The sequence below is a fragment of the Nanorana parkeri genome, unplaced genomic scaffold (assembly GCF_000935625.1).
Source record: "Nanorana parkeri isolate BGI_ZX_2015 unplaced genomic scaffold, ASM93562v1 scaffold1339, whole genome shotgun sequence".
Lineage (NCBI taxonomy): Eukaryota > Metazoa > Chordata > Amphibia > Anura > Dicroglossidae > Nanorana > Nanorana parkeri.
In genome coordinates this window covers 350,659-370,681 of record NW_017307607.1, presented here as the reverse complement: position 1 = coordinate 370,681, position 20,023 = coordinate 350,659, and the positions used below count along the sequence as shown (strand labels likewise).

The following is a 20,023-nucleotide window of genomic DNA, read 5'->3' as shown; positions in this document are numbered from 1 at the left end:
CGGGAGAGGAATATAAACATTGTCATGTTACTCCGTGTTTCTTTTTTAGATGGGATTGATTATTTTAAGATAAATCCTCAAACTTTAATCTATTTTTTTTCACTTTCATATGAAAAGGCTTTTAAAATGAGTTATACTGCATCTTATTTTGCAGTATGTTATGTGCTGTACAGCCTCTTCATTGGTAAAATGGCTGGGATTTACACTTTTTTTTCAATTTCTGACTTAAATCTGTACCCAGATTCCTGTAACCAATTCAACTCAATATGTGGATGACTCCCTATTCCACATCCTCCTACAGTATTTTCTAGCATGTGTGTCAGAAAATTCCCCTTTGACGTTTATAGGGAAATTTCTCTAATGTGTAAAGAGGAGTAAGCTGCATGAAAACTTGGAGGAGGAAGTGACTGTCCTGAGAACTTTGGATGAAGGAACACGGGTGTGAAGGTGGCCTATATTTACAACGACCCTTCCTCCCTCTTTATGTTTCACTTTAATCTATGTTATTGGAGTTATATTTTTAACTAGGCCTTTTTAACTGTAGATGATCTTGATCTTTACTTTTAAAAGGGAGTATTCATTTGATCACAGAATATTAAAGGTGGCTGCTTGATCTAGGTAACAAGCGATTGCAAACAAGTGATTCATGATCAATACTGAATAATGCAAAACACACAATCAAAAATCAAATTGAAAATTTGATTGATCAGTCATAACTATAAAAAATTAACCAAAAAATATGCACGGGAGCGTGCAAAGAAAAAAAAGGTACGTTTTTAAACCGCTGTTATAGCGTTTTTGTTTTTTTTAAACTGTTTGCCTATATCTACTGCTTGATAGCCGTAGATATAGGCAGAAAAACGGGAGGGTTTAGAACCCCTTTAAGCTTGCCTATTTTTTTTTCTTTCCAACACATCAACTTCAAGGACAAAATGTTCACTCGCTGCCTATTATGTCTGACCCGCTTCCAGGTGCCATTGTAATGAGCTAATCAATGTTCTTCACTTCACCTGTCAGTGGTTATAATGTATATGGGATAGATAGATCGATAACTATTTGATTCATTATATAATTTCATACATTACAAATGATGTACTTTTTAAATCAATGTGGTATGACAATTCTTCCATGCAGTTTTTTTTTTTTTTTTATAATATATTATCAAATGTTGTTGCTTGCTCAACAATGTTTCTTTTGCCCAAGGCTGCTTGAGTGGAAATGTGTCTGGGGTTCTAAAACTACAGCACGTGTGCATCTCAATCCAATTTATTTTGTAAAGCAGCCAGTCGACTTTGAAGTTCTGTGTATAGAATAGCCATGGAGAGAATACAAAACATTCATCAAAGTGAGGAGCACAGCAAACTTTAACGCGCCTTCCAAATCATAATTGTGTGCTGCAGCCAATAAGGGCTTTCCGTTGTACAACATTCTTTTTCATTATGCCTGCTACAAATGTACTTGCGTGGCATATTTTGTAAGTATTGTAGCCACCTGTAGCTTTCAGAACTATGGGGTGGTTTTACCTTTTTTAAAGTGAAAAATGTTTAAATGGTGTATATTCAATTTTACTTTAAACCAGTTTTTTTTTTTCATTTTTGTATACATATGCAAAGGTTTTGTGAAGAAACCACAATTAAAGAACTGAAGGGCTCAGCTGTATTAGTGTTTTTTTTGTTTTTTTCCATTAATTTCTTTAATCCCTTAATAGACACACATTTGGCCTAATGTGGGTTCATGTGGGTATGAGCCAAAATAATATTAGCTAGTGTTTAGTTTGTTTTTTTATATCATGGGCATTTATATACATGTCTGATTATATAAATTGGCCATTTTGGATTGCCTAGTTTAAAAATTTTAGCATCACACTCTGCAAAGCTCAGTAGGGCCTTCTTAAATAATATCTGCATATCTCAGGTCTATCAGAAATGCCAAAAACAAGAAGTTTATTCTTCATTTTAGAGTAGTAGATGGAGCCATGCAAGTAATTCCCTTACATGTGGTTATACTCCATCTTCAGTCCATAGAAACCATACACTGCATTGCTAATTGACAGCAAGACTACAACTGTTGTGTGCAGTTAGACTACATGCGTAAACCAGCTGTTTTGAATATACAAAAGACTGACTCTGCCTACTATCCCAATTGGCAATAAAACCGTATGTTTGGTATTTTGTATGCATCTGAGACATGTAGATATCTTCTGTTTTATGATGGCTCTAGTGTGCCTTATATGAAGTAAAACCTGTAAGCTTGGGGAAGGAGTGGCTTTTAAAGGTTGCATCTTCATCTATGGTTTGTAATTGAATACAACTCATGCCTAAACAATGTTGAAGCACTGGGGACTTCTACATGTAGGCTTCACAATGATTCAGTTGAGGGCTTTTTGCCGCACTTTACCATAATCTGCCTGGTTATACAACCTTACTCTCTATAAGCCTTAGTACCCCAACATCATTTGAGTGTGACTGGTGTTATTGCCAAAGATTCAAGGAAGAAGGAGCAAACAGTTTTTAATTACTGACAGAAAATTCAGTAGCTAGAGTCATTAGCTAGGACGGAATACTATTTAGCTTTTCCTAAAAAGTGCCAAAAAAAGCTGTAGTGAGAAAGAGTTTGTGTTAAACACAGCAAACCATCACTTGTGGAACCAGCACCAGTAAAATGACAACATATCTGGTTGTTATGGGCAAAGCCTCCACTGCCCTGTATTTCAATTTCCATGTATAATGGCCAAACCCTTACCCTTTGCGACTGTATTCTTAGCTCAGTCACCTCCTGTGTCTAAAGCCTAACAGGAGTGGCTCTATTTCAGAGATTTTTCAAAAGAAAAGATTGCCTTTTGTGAGAATAGAAATGTTCCTATTAAAGTTGCAAATAAAGTAGGTTATCCCATCCTTTTTTTTTTTCTGCAGGAACTTCTAAAGGTGTGTAAGATCTTGCAAGTGTCATACGTTTGCTGTTTGATGTTCACGTCTTAAGAATTTTGTGGGAATAACTGCATTTATAATTCTTACACATTTTCATATGTCAAAGTGCTCAAAGTGTACAGAAACCGAAAAGCTATATTGTATTAAAAAAAATTTCAAATGAATTGGAGGTTATGATTCTGAAACTACAGAACAGAAAAACAATGTTTAGTATCTCAGCTCACCATAGGAACAACTAATATATTAGAAAATAAGTATTAGAAAAAATCTTTAACCCCTTCATGACTGAGTCCTTTTTTTCATTTTGTGCACCTATGTTATATTCCACATTTTAGGCCTGAAAATGACTTAAAACCCCCAAACATTATATATTTTCTGAATGCCAAGACCCTATAGAATAAAATGGTGGTAGTTGCAAATTTTTATGTTGCGCAATATTAGCGCAACTCCTTAGTAAACCCCAACATTTAGTGAAAAATTTAATTAAATGCTCCAAAACACAACAACATACAATTTTTTTTGCAGAAAATGTGAAAGCCGCACAGCCGCGCCAAGGCACCTCTTCTAGTGCGGTCCTAACTCTAAACTATGAGAGTCTCCATCTTTCTACTGTACCTTTCTACTGTTTTACTGGTGACAGGTAAGTCGCCAGAATCGCTTCTGTTGTAAAGCCGACAGTCGGCTTTACAAGTTTAAACAGACTCCCGGCGGCAATAGACACCGGGAGTCTGTTTAAACAGCCCTGATGCTGGCGACGTACACTGTACGTCGTCAGTCACAAAGGTGTTAAACATGTACCAGAGTTCCATCATAATTCAAAAGATTTATTTACACATTTCAATAAAAAAACATCATAAATAGTATTGTAGTAACTGTCCCCGTACACCAACTTACAATATCTACCAATTAACTATCAAATGCCCATGCTCATTGAGGGCAAGCAGGTTCTCTTTAATGTGCCCCTCATCAACATACCACCCTTTATCTCCCTGTCATTTTGTTTAGCCACCAGGAGCAATAAAGGTATTTTCTTTGCTTGCTGCAGCTGAACGGAGTGCTTGTGTGAAGCAAAGTTGACCGAAACCCTCCCAACCCTCAAAGTACTAAAGTCCTCAGCATACAATAATCACAAAAGAAGGAGGGACCTATTGCCATTTTCTGTTTAGGACTATACCAGGACTGAATTGTGTATAGAATTCTAATTCACCAATACAGTATGCTAACCGCAATAACCATCAAAACCAAAGACAAAATATTCCCATTCCAAAATAAACAATGTCTCGAAACTCGAACTTGAAAGTTAATTAAAACATGTACCTAGGTACATGACCCCTCCCCCATAAAAACCAACACATTGGGACCCATCATATAAAAGGCCATAGTCCGAATTGGAGTTCAAAATACTCATTAAGGGACAAAGGTACTAGCAATGGTGTCCGAAGCACCTAAGACACCATCACATGCCAACAGCAAAATATTTACAGCACATGCAAAAAGAGATGGCTCAATTAGCCCCACTATTAGTAGAGATGTATAGCAATTGGTATGGACTAGAATATAGGTTCTGCCCTATTTTTTCATACCAGGAGCATAGACATTATAATAACATAACATATGTCAAATGCATCTCCTTGGTGTACTTTAAGTACTTTCTTACAACAATTTTGGGCACTGGCTATCCCAAGTATTGTCACTATCAAGTCACAGCATGATATATGGTTAAACCGTTCCCTAAGCACAACAACTAAATCAATCCATGATATGCACCCAATGCTGGGAATAAATACGATATTTATATTTTGTTTGAAAAAGTGCTTCCCCGGTGATCCATCAATTGGTCCCAGACTACCTTTATGTTACCGGTATTGGCCTCTTAAAGAACAACTCTAGGCATAAATATGCTTTACCTTTGCAGCGAGGCTACCCCTGTACTGAATGTTTTAAGTGCTTGTTTTTGTCCAGGGACAAAAATAACAGTTATACTCACCTGATGAGTTTGGTGTGAAGAAACTTGATTGCACACAGAGCCCTGACCTCAACCCTTATGAACACATTTGTAATTAAATAGAATGCTGGCTGGGAGCCAGGTCTTCTTGTAGTCAACCTTGCCAGAATAGTGAAGGCTGGCATAGCTGAAAAATGTGGGGGAGCTTTCATGTCATTGCCTTTTTGTTTTGAAATGGGATATCCAAATAACTCATATTAGGTGTGATGGACAGGTGCCCATATTTTTTGGCTGTATTGCATTTCTTACATGTTTACCCACTGGATTTTATTTCTGCACTATATATCTGCTTCTGGAAATCAGAGGGGAAATGAGAGCAGATGATGTACTTTGCTTTTGTAGCTCCAGCACATACTTTGGAATCTGGTTAGTGGATTATAGCTCACAATATTTAGTTGTGAAGTCTGATGCTGGACTGAAGTACAGTGTTTTGTTGTGTGACCATTCATTCATCATATTTGAAATCTGTTCTATGGTTAATATATTGTTATATACTGTCTAGTATGTAAGTGGACCCTATGTTAGTAGTAGGTTTTATTATAGTTTATAATTTATGATTAAAAATCATGAAGGCTCTCTGGTTCCCAGTTGTGTAAATGTTTTTTTTTTCTTTTTTATAATTTGTTTTTTTGTAGTATATTAGGTTTTTATATGTTGCTTGTTGTGCTGGTTTACATTTCCATATCGGTGTATGAATACTGCATAAAAGTGCAAATTAAATTATGAAAACTGAGCAGTACGTACCCTTTAAGGCCCGTCACTTGTGGGTGCAGTTACTTCAAAAAATGGATAGTGATATATTACTGACTAAAAAATATAGACTATTGATTATCAAAGCTAAGTCCTGAATTATCCTAATAGTAAACATGTATTAAGTTGTTAAAGGAAATGTATAGTCCCTTTCAGTTTCTGTGTATTTGTTAAACATGTAAAAGAGCAGCTTCATGTGAATAATATTATATTATGTTGTTACTATGTACAATTTTGTATTTTTATATGGGCAGGAAGGCATCCATACATGCTGATTACAAATGCAGACTTGATAATGTAATGTAATACAATGATACACAGTGGTTGTGCTTTTCTTTTTCTTCTTACAATGCAAGGTAATGATTTGGTCACTCCCCGTGAGAACATCATCTCAAGAGGAACTGAAAAATTGCGCTTAGATACTGAGAACACCCTCTAGTGAATAATCGTGAAATGCCTCAATTCAATACAATATAAAAAGATGAAATTATTTAGGCTCTGTTCACACCTATGTGCGTGTGTTAACACACGGTCACCATGCATTACGGTTATCCTGAATGCCATCCCAACATGGGTATGTACAGTATTCTAAATTAGCACACCACAATACACAGATGGGAATACACTGTACATTGTGTTGCTCAAAAAAGTGCCAGTTTATTTTGTACCTTGAGGCTTGTTAAGGGCTCATTTAAAGTGAGCAGGATGTCTTAAGGAAATGTACGTTAATGCACAAAAAAGGTAGAAACTACAATGATAACTCAGTATGCACATAACGACAATATGCCATACTTTCCTTTATAAGGTTGTTGTTCCTAAAATCCATTACTAAAATTACTAGTCTTCATGTATAGAGGCAAGAGTGCACTTTGATTATTTCACTAAAGGGTGTTTTTATAAAAATGTTTACTGCAGGCCACAACAGCCAATAGGATTATAGATGTAATCTGCCATAGCATAGCTTTGAAGAGAAATTACATCATTGCACATCCCATGAAATCATTTATATACCAAAGTTCTGCAAAACCTCCATCAGTATTCGTACAAAACTTGTTTTTAGTTCTGTTTCATCACTGATCTCTGTAGTTAACAAAATAATCACAAAAAAATCTTGGGACAACCTGATCTTACACATTTTAAATGGAATTCACTGCATTCAGACGTTTTTTTGTTTTCCAGCAGGGAAGTCCAATGGAGCCAGTGGTAATGAAAAGACCTCCACTTTATGGAATGGGCAATAGTCCCTACTCTCAGACACAGCAAAGCAGTCCTTATCCAGGCCAATCATATGGACAACCAGGACCACAAAGATATCCAATGGCAATACAGGGACGGACCCACAGTGGCATTACAGGAATGCAGTATCCACAGCAACAGGTTTGTCTATACATCAGACTTATGTTGAGCATTATGTAAAATATGTAGCCTTTTCAATAACATTGTGCAAAGGCAGTAATGTGTAATAAGCCATAACCTCTGTTAACATTTTAGTTGACTGTAGCTACTGAGTTATTGCTCTTTGCCATGGGTACCACACTTTGTGGTTCATCATTGCCTTAATGGAAGGAAACCTGTGCCGAGAGGAATATGGGGGCTGCTTTTGTTGACCTGCTTCTAAAAATGATAGTTGACTGGCTGTCTCTGGCTTCAGTACTTTATAAATCACTGAAAGAAACCTTAATTTTAACGGTTTGCGCTTGCACTGCTGATATAGGGATATAATGGCAGCTTTTAAACTTTGTATAGCCTTCCATTCAAGTCAGGTTTAGATGTAATATATCACCTGGTTAAAGGGAATACAAGCCAAGCCATCAAAATAAATTACTTTTATTTAGGGATGTTCAGATACCAATTCAGATACCAGTGCCGATACTTGGCATTTTCAAGAGAACTACCAGGGTTGCAGCGGTTGCAGCTGGGACCTAGCTCTGAGGTTCCACCACTGCCAGAAAATGCAGAGAATGTATCAGTACTTGTATCTGTGAGTACTTGGACAAGTGTCAGTACTGGTCTTGGAGCTAGAAAAGTATCTGTACTTGTACCGAGTACGGTACTTGATATCTGAACATCCCTACTTTTATTTATTATGCTTTTATTAATTATGTTTTCATCTAAATTGCAACATTTCTTCCACTTATCAATCATAGTAGTTGCCCTTACTTGGTCCAGTTTTGTGACATATGTCAGCTGTCAAGCTTCATGTTTATACAAAGCCAAGGTGGTTATACGAGATGATTTTTGGTATGGAGTTACAACATGTTAAGTAGAGGAGTGTTGAGATTTCCTGTTCATTTGCTAATTGCTGTATAATTGAAAATTATCCATAAGCAGCCAGTGTCCTGGCATAGTGATTGGCTGCTGGCCCTTATCCTTCTTTTCACAGTACTAATATAATTGGCTCAGCCACACTACAGTTATGATCACTAATATCCAACGAGGGAAAAAACAAATGGATAATTATGACACCAAATTTCTTTTGAATGGACAAATCCTCTGTCGTACTGTTACCTTGATCTTTCTCAGGTGTAAAGCTAATTTATCTGTTGTTCTCCTTGTGAGCAGAAAGGTATAATAACTATCGTATAGAAATAGTCTGATGTCAGAGCATGTTATAAGCAATGTGTTATGCTAATTTAGTTCCAAAAATGTATTCTCCTGCAGTTATTAGATTCAGCATAATAAATAGTGTGTGTATATGTGGGTTTTTTTTATTGATCATTATCCCATGTGCCAGTTTGTATAGACACATACAGAAGTATTATATATAGCATAATAAAGCCAAGAACAATAACTATTCCTGTATTTATGTTTTGGGATACATTTTTATGCTTAAAGAAGGACTTTGGTTAAAAATGTTATTAACCCTTGCAAGGGTTAAGTGCTTGTTTTTCTCTAGGTGCTAAAAAAAGTTATACTCATCAGACCATCTGAGCCTGCTCCCTGCTTCTGTGATCACTGAAGCATCTCTACTCCTCCACTGCACAGATGGAATGCTCCTTACGTTTATACACAGTCTATGCTATGCACAGTGTATAGAACGTGATGACACCAGGATCCTGCAGAGGGGGAGAGATGTTCCAGACACTGGTCTAAGAACTAGCTTGGATATGTTGGGATGGTCTGGTGGGTATAACCTTCTTCTTTTTTTTTTTTTATACACCTAGACACAAATGAGCACTTAACCCATGCAATGTGGGGGTAGCCCCACTGAATTGGCCGAAATTTGAGCCTTGTTTGGCCCTGCAAGCACTCCTCGGCTCATCAAAAATCGACTGAGCGGGTGCGCTCAATGTTATGAGATGGAGTCACTGTTCGGCAGTGCCAGCAGCTGCGGGAGATGTGGCTGCCAGAATACAATGGAGATTCCTCCAGCCCACTTTGTCTAGTGATCAAGTGATTTCTTTCTCTGTCTATCTCATTCTCAACACCCTCATTTAGACCCACGTATGTCCAGCCTTAAGCTAGCCATACACCGGTAGATTTTCACACGAATGTTCATATGAAAAATGTTGTCAGAACATTCGATAATGCCATCAGAGACTTGACAAATGTCTTTCCAAAATTTATTTGATGTTCATATTTGTCTTTCAAGAAAATTTTTCCATCCTGCTCCTTCAAATTTTTTTGTCACTACAATCAAAACGCATGCTACGCATTTGGCACGTTCACAGAACACAGAGGAGTGAATGGGGACTTAGACAATGCACAGATGTGACAAGTGTACATATTAGCAGTGTTAATGGACAGTAGGGGGAATTGTTAGGAACCCTGATGCTCATTTCCTGTAAACATTATAGGAAATATGCAATAACTGATAGTAAAACTTGTAAACATTCTTCCCTGAATCCTTGTTATGTTCTAGAGCCTCATTTTGTTCATTCAGCATATTTTCACTCTTTGGGTAAAGTGGAATTTCACCTTTTTTCCCCTCTAACATTTCTATTATTGAATAAGCTCGGATAAACCCCGTACTGCTTTAAAGAACAACTATGTAAATACTGTCTTCTAATTCAGCCTTGGTTGATGCAATGGCCTGTAGGAAAGCTTTCTGGCTCAGATCCTGCATAGCATTACTGCATTCTGGAAAGAGGATATTTTGGACTTCGTGGGTAGCTTTCCAACTTGGAGATGTTGGACCGTTTCCAAAGAAAGTAATTTACTGTTGGCTTGGCAGGTTATGTACACAAACTTTTGCAAAAAGGTAGTATATTAATTTCAGGCTCGTGTTTCTAAGGATCTTCAGCAAAAAGGAGCTCACATTTTTCTACAGTTCTTAATAATCCTGGGGACACATTGTTTTTAAAACTATATCATTTGTGCTCTTGAGAGTTTCCTACTGTGATGGCAAGATATAAGTTTCCATTGAATGACATTCTAGATGGTAGAGGTTATATTTTTGTCTTACACAATGCCCTACAAATAGTTTACATGAACAGTGATATGTGTATTTTTTGAGTAATATCACATGCACCTTTTTATGTTTTACAAAATAATCAAAATGCGGTATCAATGTGATGGGTTTTTTTTTTGGACTGACAATTCCTAATGGCTGATACTTTTATCATTTCTGTTCTGTAATGCCTGAAAAGCAAAAGAATAACCATAGTAAGGTTGTACCTATGTAATTATTGTGGTCCATTAGCTAATGCTATAAATATTTCACTTTGGTTAAAGGAGAACTATGAGGTGAGTGATATTCACTCACCTCATAGTTCTAGCCGACCTGTGATAATGAGACTGTCACAGGTTGGCTCAGTAGACCGGGAGGTGAGCGAACACATACCGGCGTTCGCTCACCTCTCGATCCTGTCACGGCTCTCTGCCGTGACAGGGGAGGGGCTGGATTCCCCCTTCCCCGCTCCAACCCGCCAGCGCTGACTGGCGGAATGGACGGGGAGGGGGCGGGTACAGCTGGCTCTGCCTTTAGATAGGCAGAGCCAGCTGTCACTCACGCAGCTGGGCGGATCCCGGCACAAACGTTTCAGTATACCACGAGCTACAGCTCGTGGTATACTGAGCCTAGGGTGACGGGAGGACGCTAGTTTGTGTCCTCCCGTTACCCTAAAGAGAACTATGGGGAAAAGACTTAACCCCATAGTTCTCCTTTAAACATTATCATATATAATTATATCATATATTATTATATCATGCAGCTTACCAGTCCTTAGTTGTAGTGGCTGAATTCGTTTTTTTTTTCTCTTTTCTGGATTTTTTTCCCCCCCATTATTTTTACATGGTAATCCTGGAAAAAATACTCTTCCAGTCCCTTCATGTCTATGCTCATTTCACCATTGCACTGATGGGGGCATCAAGACTGGACTTCAAACATGTCTGCCTTTGATCATCATCTATTACAGTAGATTGATGGGACTAGTAGTTTATACAAGAAAGAAAAGAATGTTTGTGCTTTCTTGTAAGTTCACAGGAAGTGACAAGGACACCACATTTCTGACAAAATCCTTCGGTATTATTTGTACTTGTTGAAAATGTTCTTAGGGTGGAAAAAGAAAACCAATGCGGCCACCACATCTAAGTAATGGTGAGCTGCAATATATTACATTTTTGTTTTAGGGTTTAGATGTGCTTTGGCTGTTTGGTGAAAATATATATATATGTAATTTTACTCTATGATCAGTAGCAAACTTCAAACTGCTATTAACATAATACTAATGTGGGTAGGATTTGACCTGACCTCCAAAAGTGCCAATTTTGATCACATCGCCAACATATGTGCAAAGCTTGATAAAATCAGAGCCTAGGAGTTGTCAGTTACAAAAATACACAGTATGGTAAAAGCATTGTGGACACCTAACCATCACACCTAATAATATGAGCATGTTAATCATCCCCTTGCAAAATCATGGGCATCAATATAGCATTTGCCCCACTTTGTGGCTAAAATAGTCTGCACTATTCTGGAAAGGCGTTTGAACTCTGTCCATGGGCTATTGTGCCCATTCAGCTCAGCAGATCCATTTATGAGATCAGGTACTGCTGTTGAATGAGAAGACCTGGCGTGTAATCAGCATTTGAGTTAATCTCAAAGGTATTTAGTAGGTATGAGGGCCCTCTGCAGTTCCAGTTCCTCAACACTAAACTAGTCAAACCTTATCTTTATGGAGTAAAAAAACAACCATTCATATTACTGGGGGGCCAATTCCTCGTTCTCCCCTCATACACTTCAGTCTTGCCCAGCTGGAATTTCAATTTTTTTGTCTTTATTGGCCTGTCTTAGTACATAGGGGCACAGTCATGCTTCCCCAAACTGTTGCCATAAATTTGGAAGCACACAACTGTCTAAAATGCCTTTGTGTGTTATAGCATTACCAAATACCTTTTACTGGCAAAACCTGAGCTCAATAATTTGAAGGGACATATAGTATTTTTGGCCCAGTGTTTTGGGAGATGATGACATTTTTTTATTTGATAAGATCTGCATTATTTAATATATAGCATTGATAGCTTTGTGGGAAATTGTGATGTCGTTATTTATATTGCTTCATCCAGCATGTCGGTTCTTAAGGAGAGCATTTCAAATGTAAAACATAAGATATAAAAAATTTTGCGCCAAAAGTAAACTTGGTTGTCCTACTCTGGAATAGTCTGGGGTGTTATGAGCTTCTTTCCTCAGCACAAATTGGGTACAATGTCATAACACAAGAAAGAATGGATGGAGCACAGTGTGACAAAAATACTGCAGACATATCACTAATTTATAGGTACAGTATATAAAGGAGGGGAGTTTTGTTTTGTGGTATGTGGGTATTTATTTTAGGTATTGGGTTCATGTGGATTGTGATACAGTGGAATGTCATTTTATGGCTGTTGTAAAGAGTACAACACAAAATTTCAAAATGCTGTTGTATTTTATACAATGACAATAAAGTATCTATCTTGCTACACAAATGAAAAAAAAAACAACTAATCTTGGGTGACAGTTCATCTTCTAGCAAGGGAATGATCCCAGACACAAGGTATGAAATGTAATCTCTCAATCACGATTTAGGTAGAAGTGCTATAATTCTATTGAGACTCTTAAGGAATTATGTTTTTTAAAAAAATGGTGGTGCCTTCACTGAACTATAACCAGAACAACCTGGACCAATTGTTTTTATTTAAAAAAAATAAAGCTAAATCACTCTTCGCACAATGTGCACAATTGCCACCTGTTTAGTATCGGTGAAAGAATCGTCAATTTATATTTTTCCCGTAGTTCCCTTTTAAGAGCAGGAGGCGTGTTGCAGGTTCACACCAAATAAGCCCACTGGTTCCTGTATTCTTCTGATTATTTTCTTTTACAAAGTATTAATCAGTATGTGGTGTTCACATTTTTTCTTCCACTTTATATTCTTCAATTAGCTGCAAATCTCCCGGTAAATCACCAGAATGCATAAAATGCTCTGAAATTAGTATATAATTTAGTCACCTGTGGTGTGATTTTACTCAGTAACAGCTATTCTATTCTAGAGAATGATCCCCTTTGTGTATTGTTAAGATGTTTTGTTTTTCTGACAAACTCTAAGTAAATCTCTCGACCTTTAGCCTGATAGTTTATTTGCCAGCAGAGCTGTTTGATACAGTATCTTAACCGTCTGTTTTTACCCAATGGGGAGCATTTTATTCTATGTATTATTGCTGTTGTTGTTTTTTATTATTATTGTTGCTATTACTGCTCCCTTTCATTATTCCTAAGTGTTACCTCGTAGAAAGTTTCATTAACTTGCTATATGGGTACATTCTCTAAAAGGCATAGTAAAATGTATTCGAGTAAGAACTTACACCTTACAGAACAAATAAGAGAACAACCTGTATTTATTTTGTATTATATTGTTCACCACACAAATCTTTTCTTTGACATCTTAAGAGAGATTATAGAAATAATAGAATGGGAAAAAAGTAAAACATTTTATCATTCTTTTGGAAATAGCAGAATAAAGTGCAGAAGAAAAGGGCTTATGAATTCCCAATGGAGTTCTGAAATTTAAGGACTATCATGAAGGCAGTGCTGAAATGTTTTGTTTTCCTGTTTCATATTGGAGTATTTTAAAACAAAAACGCCAAGTTATCCCTTTGCTGAAAATTAGGGACACTGCAGTTTCTGAAGCAGGCTCTACGAGTTTTGGTATTACAGTATATGACACCCATACAGCAGTATTTTATAGCTTTATATAGTAAATGAGTATATGAACAAATTTTAATTATAATGTAACGTGAAGTGGAAGTTTTTTAATCTTTTGCATCACCATTCTACCCCACACCCCATGAAAAAACACCCCCACTCCCAAATAAAAGCCATTCGTATTATTGCTAAATTGAGCTTCCTAGCTTGCCTAAGCAAAGGTGACATTGGGTTTTTACCCATGATTCTGGGTAAGCTGGGGATTCCACATCCCATGTGAATGTGTGCACCTTGAGTTCTGGAGTGTGTCCGTTGAGTGTGTGAGATTTGGGATCCTCCGGTTTTGCAGGATCCTGCAGCGAGGTCTTTGGTACCTATAGAAAGTGGCTGCAAACCAGAGTGTAAGGTAAGTTTTTTCCTCCTTTTTTTTTTTTTTTTATTCTTCCAGTATTTATTGCTTTTACTTAGCCTTTTTTATTTGGAAGTTGCATTTTCACGCAAGACCCACCTTTGGCCTTTCTTAAACAAAAGAAAAATAATTGCCATCTCTTTCCTGAAGGGTAATATCCATGTTCATGCAAGCTAATATCCATATGATCATGCAGGTGTCTTGCTATGTTAATAACAGCCCATATGCTATTCAGTTTCAGGCAGGTGCTAAAAAATGGATCCCCATCTCAAATCACCAGCACAGTGCTGTTTGGAACTAAGCTATGTCCAGTCTAACATATTTTTGGTGCCAATAAAAAGGAAATCATTAAATGCAGGAGTTGTGATTCCATAGAAATCACTGTTAAAGCAATGTTTAATGTTGAATAAATTAAATCAAAGTGTGGGAATTGAAGCATAGGCTTTACTCTAATGAAGCCCTGAGATAGTCATTGTGTGACTGGTCCAGAGTTAAGATGAGGTGCTTCTTAACACTTCATAGGATGTTTTAAATGTAGAGGAGACCTTGTATGAGACATGAAACTCATTATAGATTATTTAAACCTGAACTCTCAAAAACCACAAAAACCACAGTTTTTCTGCTTAATTTGTCCCACTCAATGAACAGGAAATCAGTTTTAATAGTGTTGCCTCAGTGTGCAGTTTCCTGCTTAAAAACAGCTGAAAACATTTTAAAAAGGCTAATGTAAGGGAATGTATTAAACGTTAGATGTAAATCGTTTGGCAAAGTCTCCACTTGTGTCCTTCATCTCCCAACGGTCACTGACCCAGCATCATCTTAAAAGTAGTGGTATAGCCGACGCAAAAAATATAGCTATGACGTCACTCGAATCTCTGTCACTCTATCTTCTTAATGCTCCTGGCTGTGCTGTCAACAAATGCCTAGACTATTTCTGGACAGTCACAAAGTGATGGTACCGTAGGGCTTTACTGCCCATCAGTGCTATTGGAAAACTTGACAATGCCCCCTCTTGTTTGAAGACAGAAAGGGGTTGTGTTGCCAACCAAAACTTAATTGTTCAGAAACCCAGTTGGAGAAAGTAGTCCACCAGCTGTAACATAAGAGGCTAAATGATTTTACTGCAATGATAGGGGGATTTTTTTTTAAATAAGGAGGCTTCACATAAATAAAACACAACTTCTAACTAAACTTCATAAACCTTGAACGTTAGAGAGACGATAGGGGGTAAAGTACCACCTCAACATTATTTTTAGAGAGATTTCCCCATGGGTCACGCATTTAGAGCTGGAGGCATTAGCCTTGCACGCCAAAGACCAAGCCTCCTCCGTAGAGGTTTCGCCCCCAGATCCTCCTCCCATTTGAACATAGCAGGCAGTTTCACAAACCGCTTTTTCTCTTGTAGCATATTGTAGAAGGAGGATACTTGGCCCTTCTCTGCTGCTTTGAAGCATAGAAGTTACCAAATCCCTGTAGGGATTTGTAGAACTCGAAATGTGATTGAAGCCTGAAAGTGCTTAATTTGGGCTAGTCTGTAACTATCCATAAAGGAGAGTAGACTCTCAGGTGGCGGTAGAGTAAGGTAGCCTCTTCTGTGACCCCATCTTTTGAGGATCTTGGCTCTTTAATGTGATTTGCAAACTAACTGAGAGGGAGGTGTGGGAAGAAGGTAGGGACAGGATCCGGCTCAGCTACTACAAGAAAAGTCATTTTGGCATATTATTCTCAGTGATGGTAACATCCTCTTTGCATCTGCACTTTTTCCCATAATCTGCTGCATTTAATTTTTTAAACAATACATCATGTTAAAATGTGTGAATATGTATTTGTATCTATCTATCTATCTATCTATCTATCTGGGACGTGCGGTCAGGGGAGAGCCTCACCTAGAATTATGGAGTAAAAAGCTGTCAGCTTCATGCCTGAAGCTGACAGCTTTTTCTCCATTCAGATCGGCATCTAACAGGTTACATAGCAGGGAAATCCTCTCCGCTGTGTAATCTGTCATGGACAGAGCGCCTTAGCAGTGAGGAGCAAGTGAGGGACAGGGAGGCTTCGGGGGTGGGCTGGGGAATCCCTCACCCGGAGCATCTATCTATCTATCTATCTATCTATCTATCTATCTATCTATCTATCTATCTATCTACACACACTCTGGGAACATCCTCCTGTATAGTACTTCTCAATCTTTTTTGGTTTTAGTTGTTTTTGGTTTAGTTTTGACACATTTGATATTGACTGCTGCATTAATCTATTTACTTAAATACAAAATGTTAAACTTCATGATAGCCAGCACATCAGGAAGAGCAATACTATATTCTCTAAATAGCAGTAAAGAGTACAGTTTGTAGCAGCACGTTTATGACCTACAGTTGCATATTGGTATTGACTAAGAGATTGTTTTGATTTGGAAGAGGTCTCTTGGGGAATATCTTAGGCAAGAACTCCTTCATCTTGCTCAGATCTTATGATAGTTTGGTGTGCTTTGAGTGTATGACAGGAATAATTCATTACACACAAATCATTAAAGGCATGTCTTAAAGGCATTGTATGGAATACTTTGTAAAGATCTGTGCTTTAGGACAGCTTCAGATCATTGGTTAGCACCTCTGGGATTTGGCACATATACCCCACCCCCCAATCCCTAGACATCAGCACCTTTGTGACATATTAGTTAACTGTAGATATGATTTTGCTTCCAGTTTATATTGTTTTTTGTTCTCACAAATTATGCCTTAAACTGAAATAAAACATTTGGTTAAGGAGTTAAAAAAATGAAATATTCCATGTGAATATTCCATATTCACTGCAAGGAGGCAAAAGTTGTAGCTTGAAGCATTTATGACGCTTTACCTTAAAGTGACACTAAACTCAGGAGTTAAATCTTAAAAAATGCATTCAAGTACCTTAACTGCCTCCGGGCCGGCCGTAGTAAAAGAACGGCCGCCCCGGGTTTCTTTTTTTAAAAAAAAAAATTCAGTAATTTTTCCTAATTATAGTAAAAAATAAAACCCGTAGTGGTGATTAAATACCACTAAAAGAAAGCTCTATCTGTCCCCAAAAAACGGTATAAAATTCATTTCAGTACAGCGTCGCATGACGGAATAAACGTCAGTCAAAGTATCGCAGCGCTGAATACTGAAAAATGGCCTGGCCAGGAAGGGGGTCTAAACACCTGGTCTTGAAGTGGTTGACTATTAACGAAACTTTAGCTTATTTGTGTATCACTCGGATCTAAAACCTCAAATCATCTCTGAATTCATGCTGACGCTGTCCTCCCTTCTGGAGGGCGGCCACTTTTGTTCCCCATGGTCCCTGTGTGTGTTGTAAAGTAGACATTGCTCCCAGCTCGCTCTCGTTATGGACTACAATCTCAGTTTTAGTTTACTTATTTTTAGGGCTGCAACTAACGATAATTTTCATAATCGATTAGTTAGCCGATTTATTAAGTTCAATTTAATCGGTTAATTGGATAACAAAAAAAAAGGCTCCAGTGATGGACTACTAGTTTCTATTGAGATTGTAGTCCATCACGAGAGCAAGCTTGGCGCGGTGGAAGTAAAAAAAGAGGAATGTAGCAATAGTACATTATAGTATAATGTACTATTGCTGGGATTTGTAGTCCTCTATAGCTGGTGGTATTCTCCATTGCGCTGTATAATTATTATACTGCGCAATGCAGTTTACCACTGGCCAGTTATAGAGGACTACAAATCCCAGCAATAATACATTTTACAGCGCAATGGAGAATACCATCAGCTATAGAGGAACAACAAATCCCAGCAATAATACATTATACAGGCTGTTTAATGTATCATTGCTGGGATTTGTTGTTCCTCTATAGCTGCTGGTGTTCTACAGTGTGCCGCTTTTTTTTGTTTTTTAAACAGGAAACATTAAAACAGGTCCCCCTTACCTGTTTCTGAACCCTTGTAAGTCGCTGCAGTGGCGGCGGCGTGCTCTGCGGGCGTGTGTCCAGTGGCCGGGTGCCCGGCGTGTGCACAGTGGGCATGGCGTCCGCGGCGTGCATAGCATAACTCGTGCATGAAGCCGCGAACAGGTGTGAGTGGGAAATTTACATTTTAGCCGACGAATCGACGATGGAAGACGCTGACAACGTTTTCCATCGTCGATTTTAATCGAATAATTGTTGCAGCTCTACAGAATACCAATGTTTAATACAGCGGCACACTGCTGAACATTAGCAGCTATAGAGGAACAACAAATCCCAGCAATAATACATTATACAGGGTGTTGAAATGTATTATTGCTGGAATTTGTTGTTCCTCTATAGCTGCTAATGTTCTGCAGTGTGCCCCTTTAAAAAAAGGAAACATTAAAAAGCTCTCGGCTGATTTTGACTTACCTTGAATGATGGTGTTGTCAGCGGGCAGCGGCGTTGTCGGCAGGCAGTGGCGAGTCGGGAAGCTCACCGGGAGGAGAGGGCTAGACGCATGTCCTCAGCGTGTGCGGTGGGCATGGCGTAAGCTGCGGGCATGAGTGGCGTGCAGCGGCGAGCAGGAAATTTGCATTTTAGCCGGCGAATCGACGATGGAAAACGTTGACAACCTTTTCCATCGTCGATTTTAATCGAATAATTGTTGCAGCTCTACTTATTTTTTTTTGAGATTGTAGTCCATCACAAGAGTGAGCTTGGGGCGGTGGCTATTTTACAACACACACAGGGACCATGGGGAACAAAAACAGCCACCCTCCAGAAGAAATGAGTATTGGCGTAAATTCAGATATGATTTGAGGCTCTACAGCCAAGTGGTACACAAATAAGCTGCATTTTTGTTAATAGTTAACGTACTTAAATGGATTTTGAAGGTTTAACGCCTTAGTTTAGTGTCACCTTAACTGCTGTGTACAGGGCTGAATAGCTAAAGCTAATATTACACACAGCTGAGTGAGTGACTCACCACACCCCCCTTTCCTGCCTACTCTATTCAGAGGACATTTTTTTTTGTATAATCTTTATTTATTGCCAAGTTTCCAAATTTACATGACAAACAAAGAAACCATAACAGTTGGTATAACAGGGTCAAGCTAAGAGATACAATAGGGATCGAGATGGGAATACAGCAAAGTGCCATCTGGCTCAAACCATATGCCTTCGCTAGCGGACTTCCGGTCGCCAACGTGCAGTGACCAAGTAATTTTCCCATCTGGGATGGGAGCGGGGAAGGGTGGGAAATAAGGGGGATGGTGGGAGGGAAGGAAGGAAGGGAAGATGGGTGGGGAGGGTGGGGTTCAGGGGAGGAACAAGGATCGTGTCTACTACAAACAAACAAGGGTCATCTATAGAACATCCCTTTTTGGCTGTATGTAATACAAAGTTATATTCACAATTCACCATGCATCGTGTAACATATCGCAGTAATTGTCAAGGCTACAAAACCTCCATACTGTTTACTTCATACTTTTTTACTTTCTATTGCCCCCCGGTGGCACCAGAGCTCATTTCGTGATGGATCCAGGTGGCCCAGACAGAGTAATGTTGTGCATAGTTTTCATTACCTGTAGCTAACCATTCCTCGGAGGCCTGGATATCCGGGACCAGTCCGCTCCACTCCTCCACCGTGGGTATAGTGGACATTTTAACCAGTTGACATCCGCGGTGTTAAACCCCCTTCCCATCCAGGCCATTTTTCAGTATTCAGCGCTGCGGTACTTTGACTGACATTTATTCCGTCATGCAGCGCTGTACTGAAATGAATTTTATACCCTTTTTTGGGGACAGATAGAGCTTTCTTTTGGTGGTATTTATTCACCACTGGGGGTTTTATTTTTTTACTATATTAAGGAAAAAT

General features: G+C 38.4%; 1 protein-coding gene across 6 annotated transcripts in view; it reads left to right on the top strand.

Annotated features, from left to right (window-relative positions):
* Nucleotides 1-20,023, top strand: part of ARID1B (AT-rich interaction domain 1B) — a 351,874-nt gene that overhangs the window by 27,610 nt on the left and 304,241 nt on the right. For 4 of the 6 annotated variants that reach the window (XM_018569472.1, XM_018569469.1, XM_018569473.1 and 1 more), the window contains exon 2: nt 6,865-7,059. In XM_018569472.1, the coding sequence (XP_018424974.1) occupies nt 6,865-7,059 (195 nt within the window). Of the gene's footprint in view, nt 1-6,861; nt 7,060-20,023 lie in introns of all 6 variants that reach the window. The other 2 variants (XM_018569468.1, XM_018569470.1) reach the window with 1 other exon arrangement.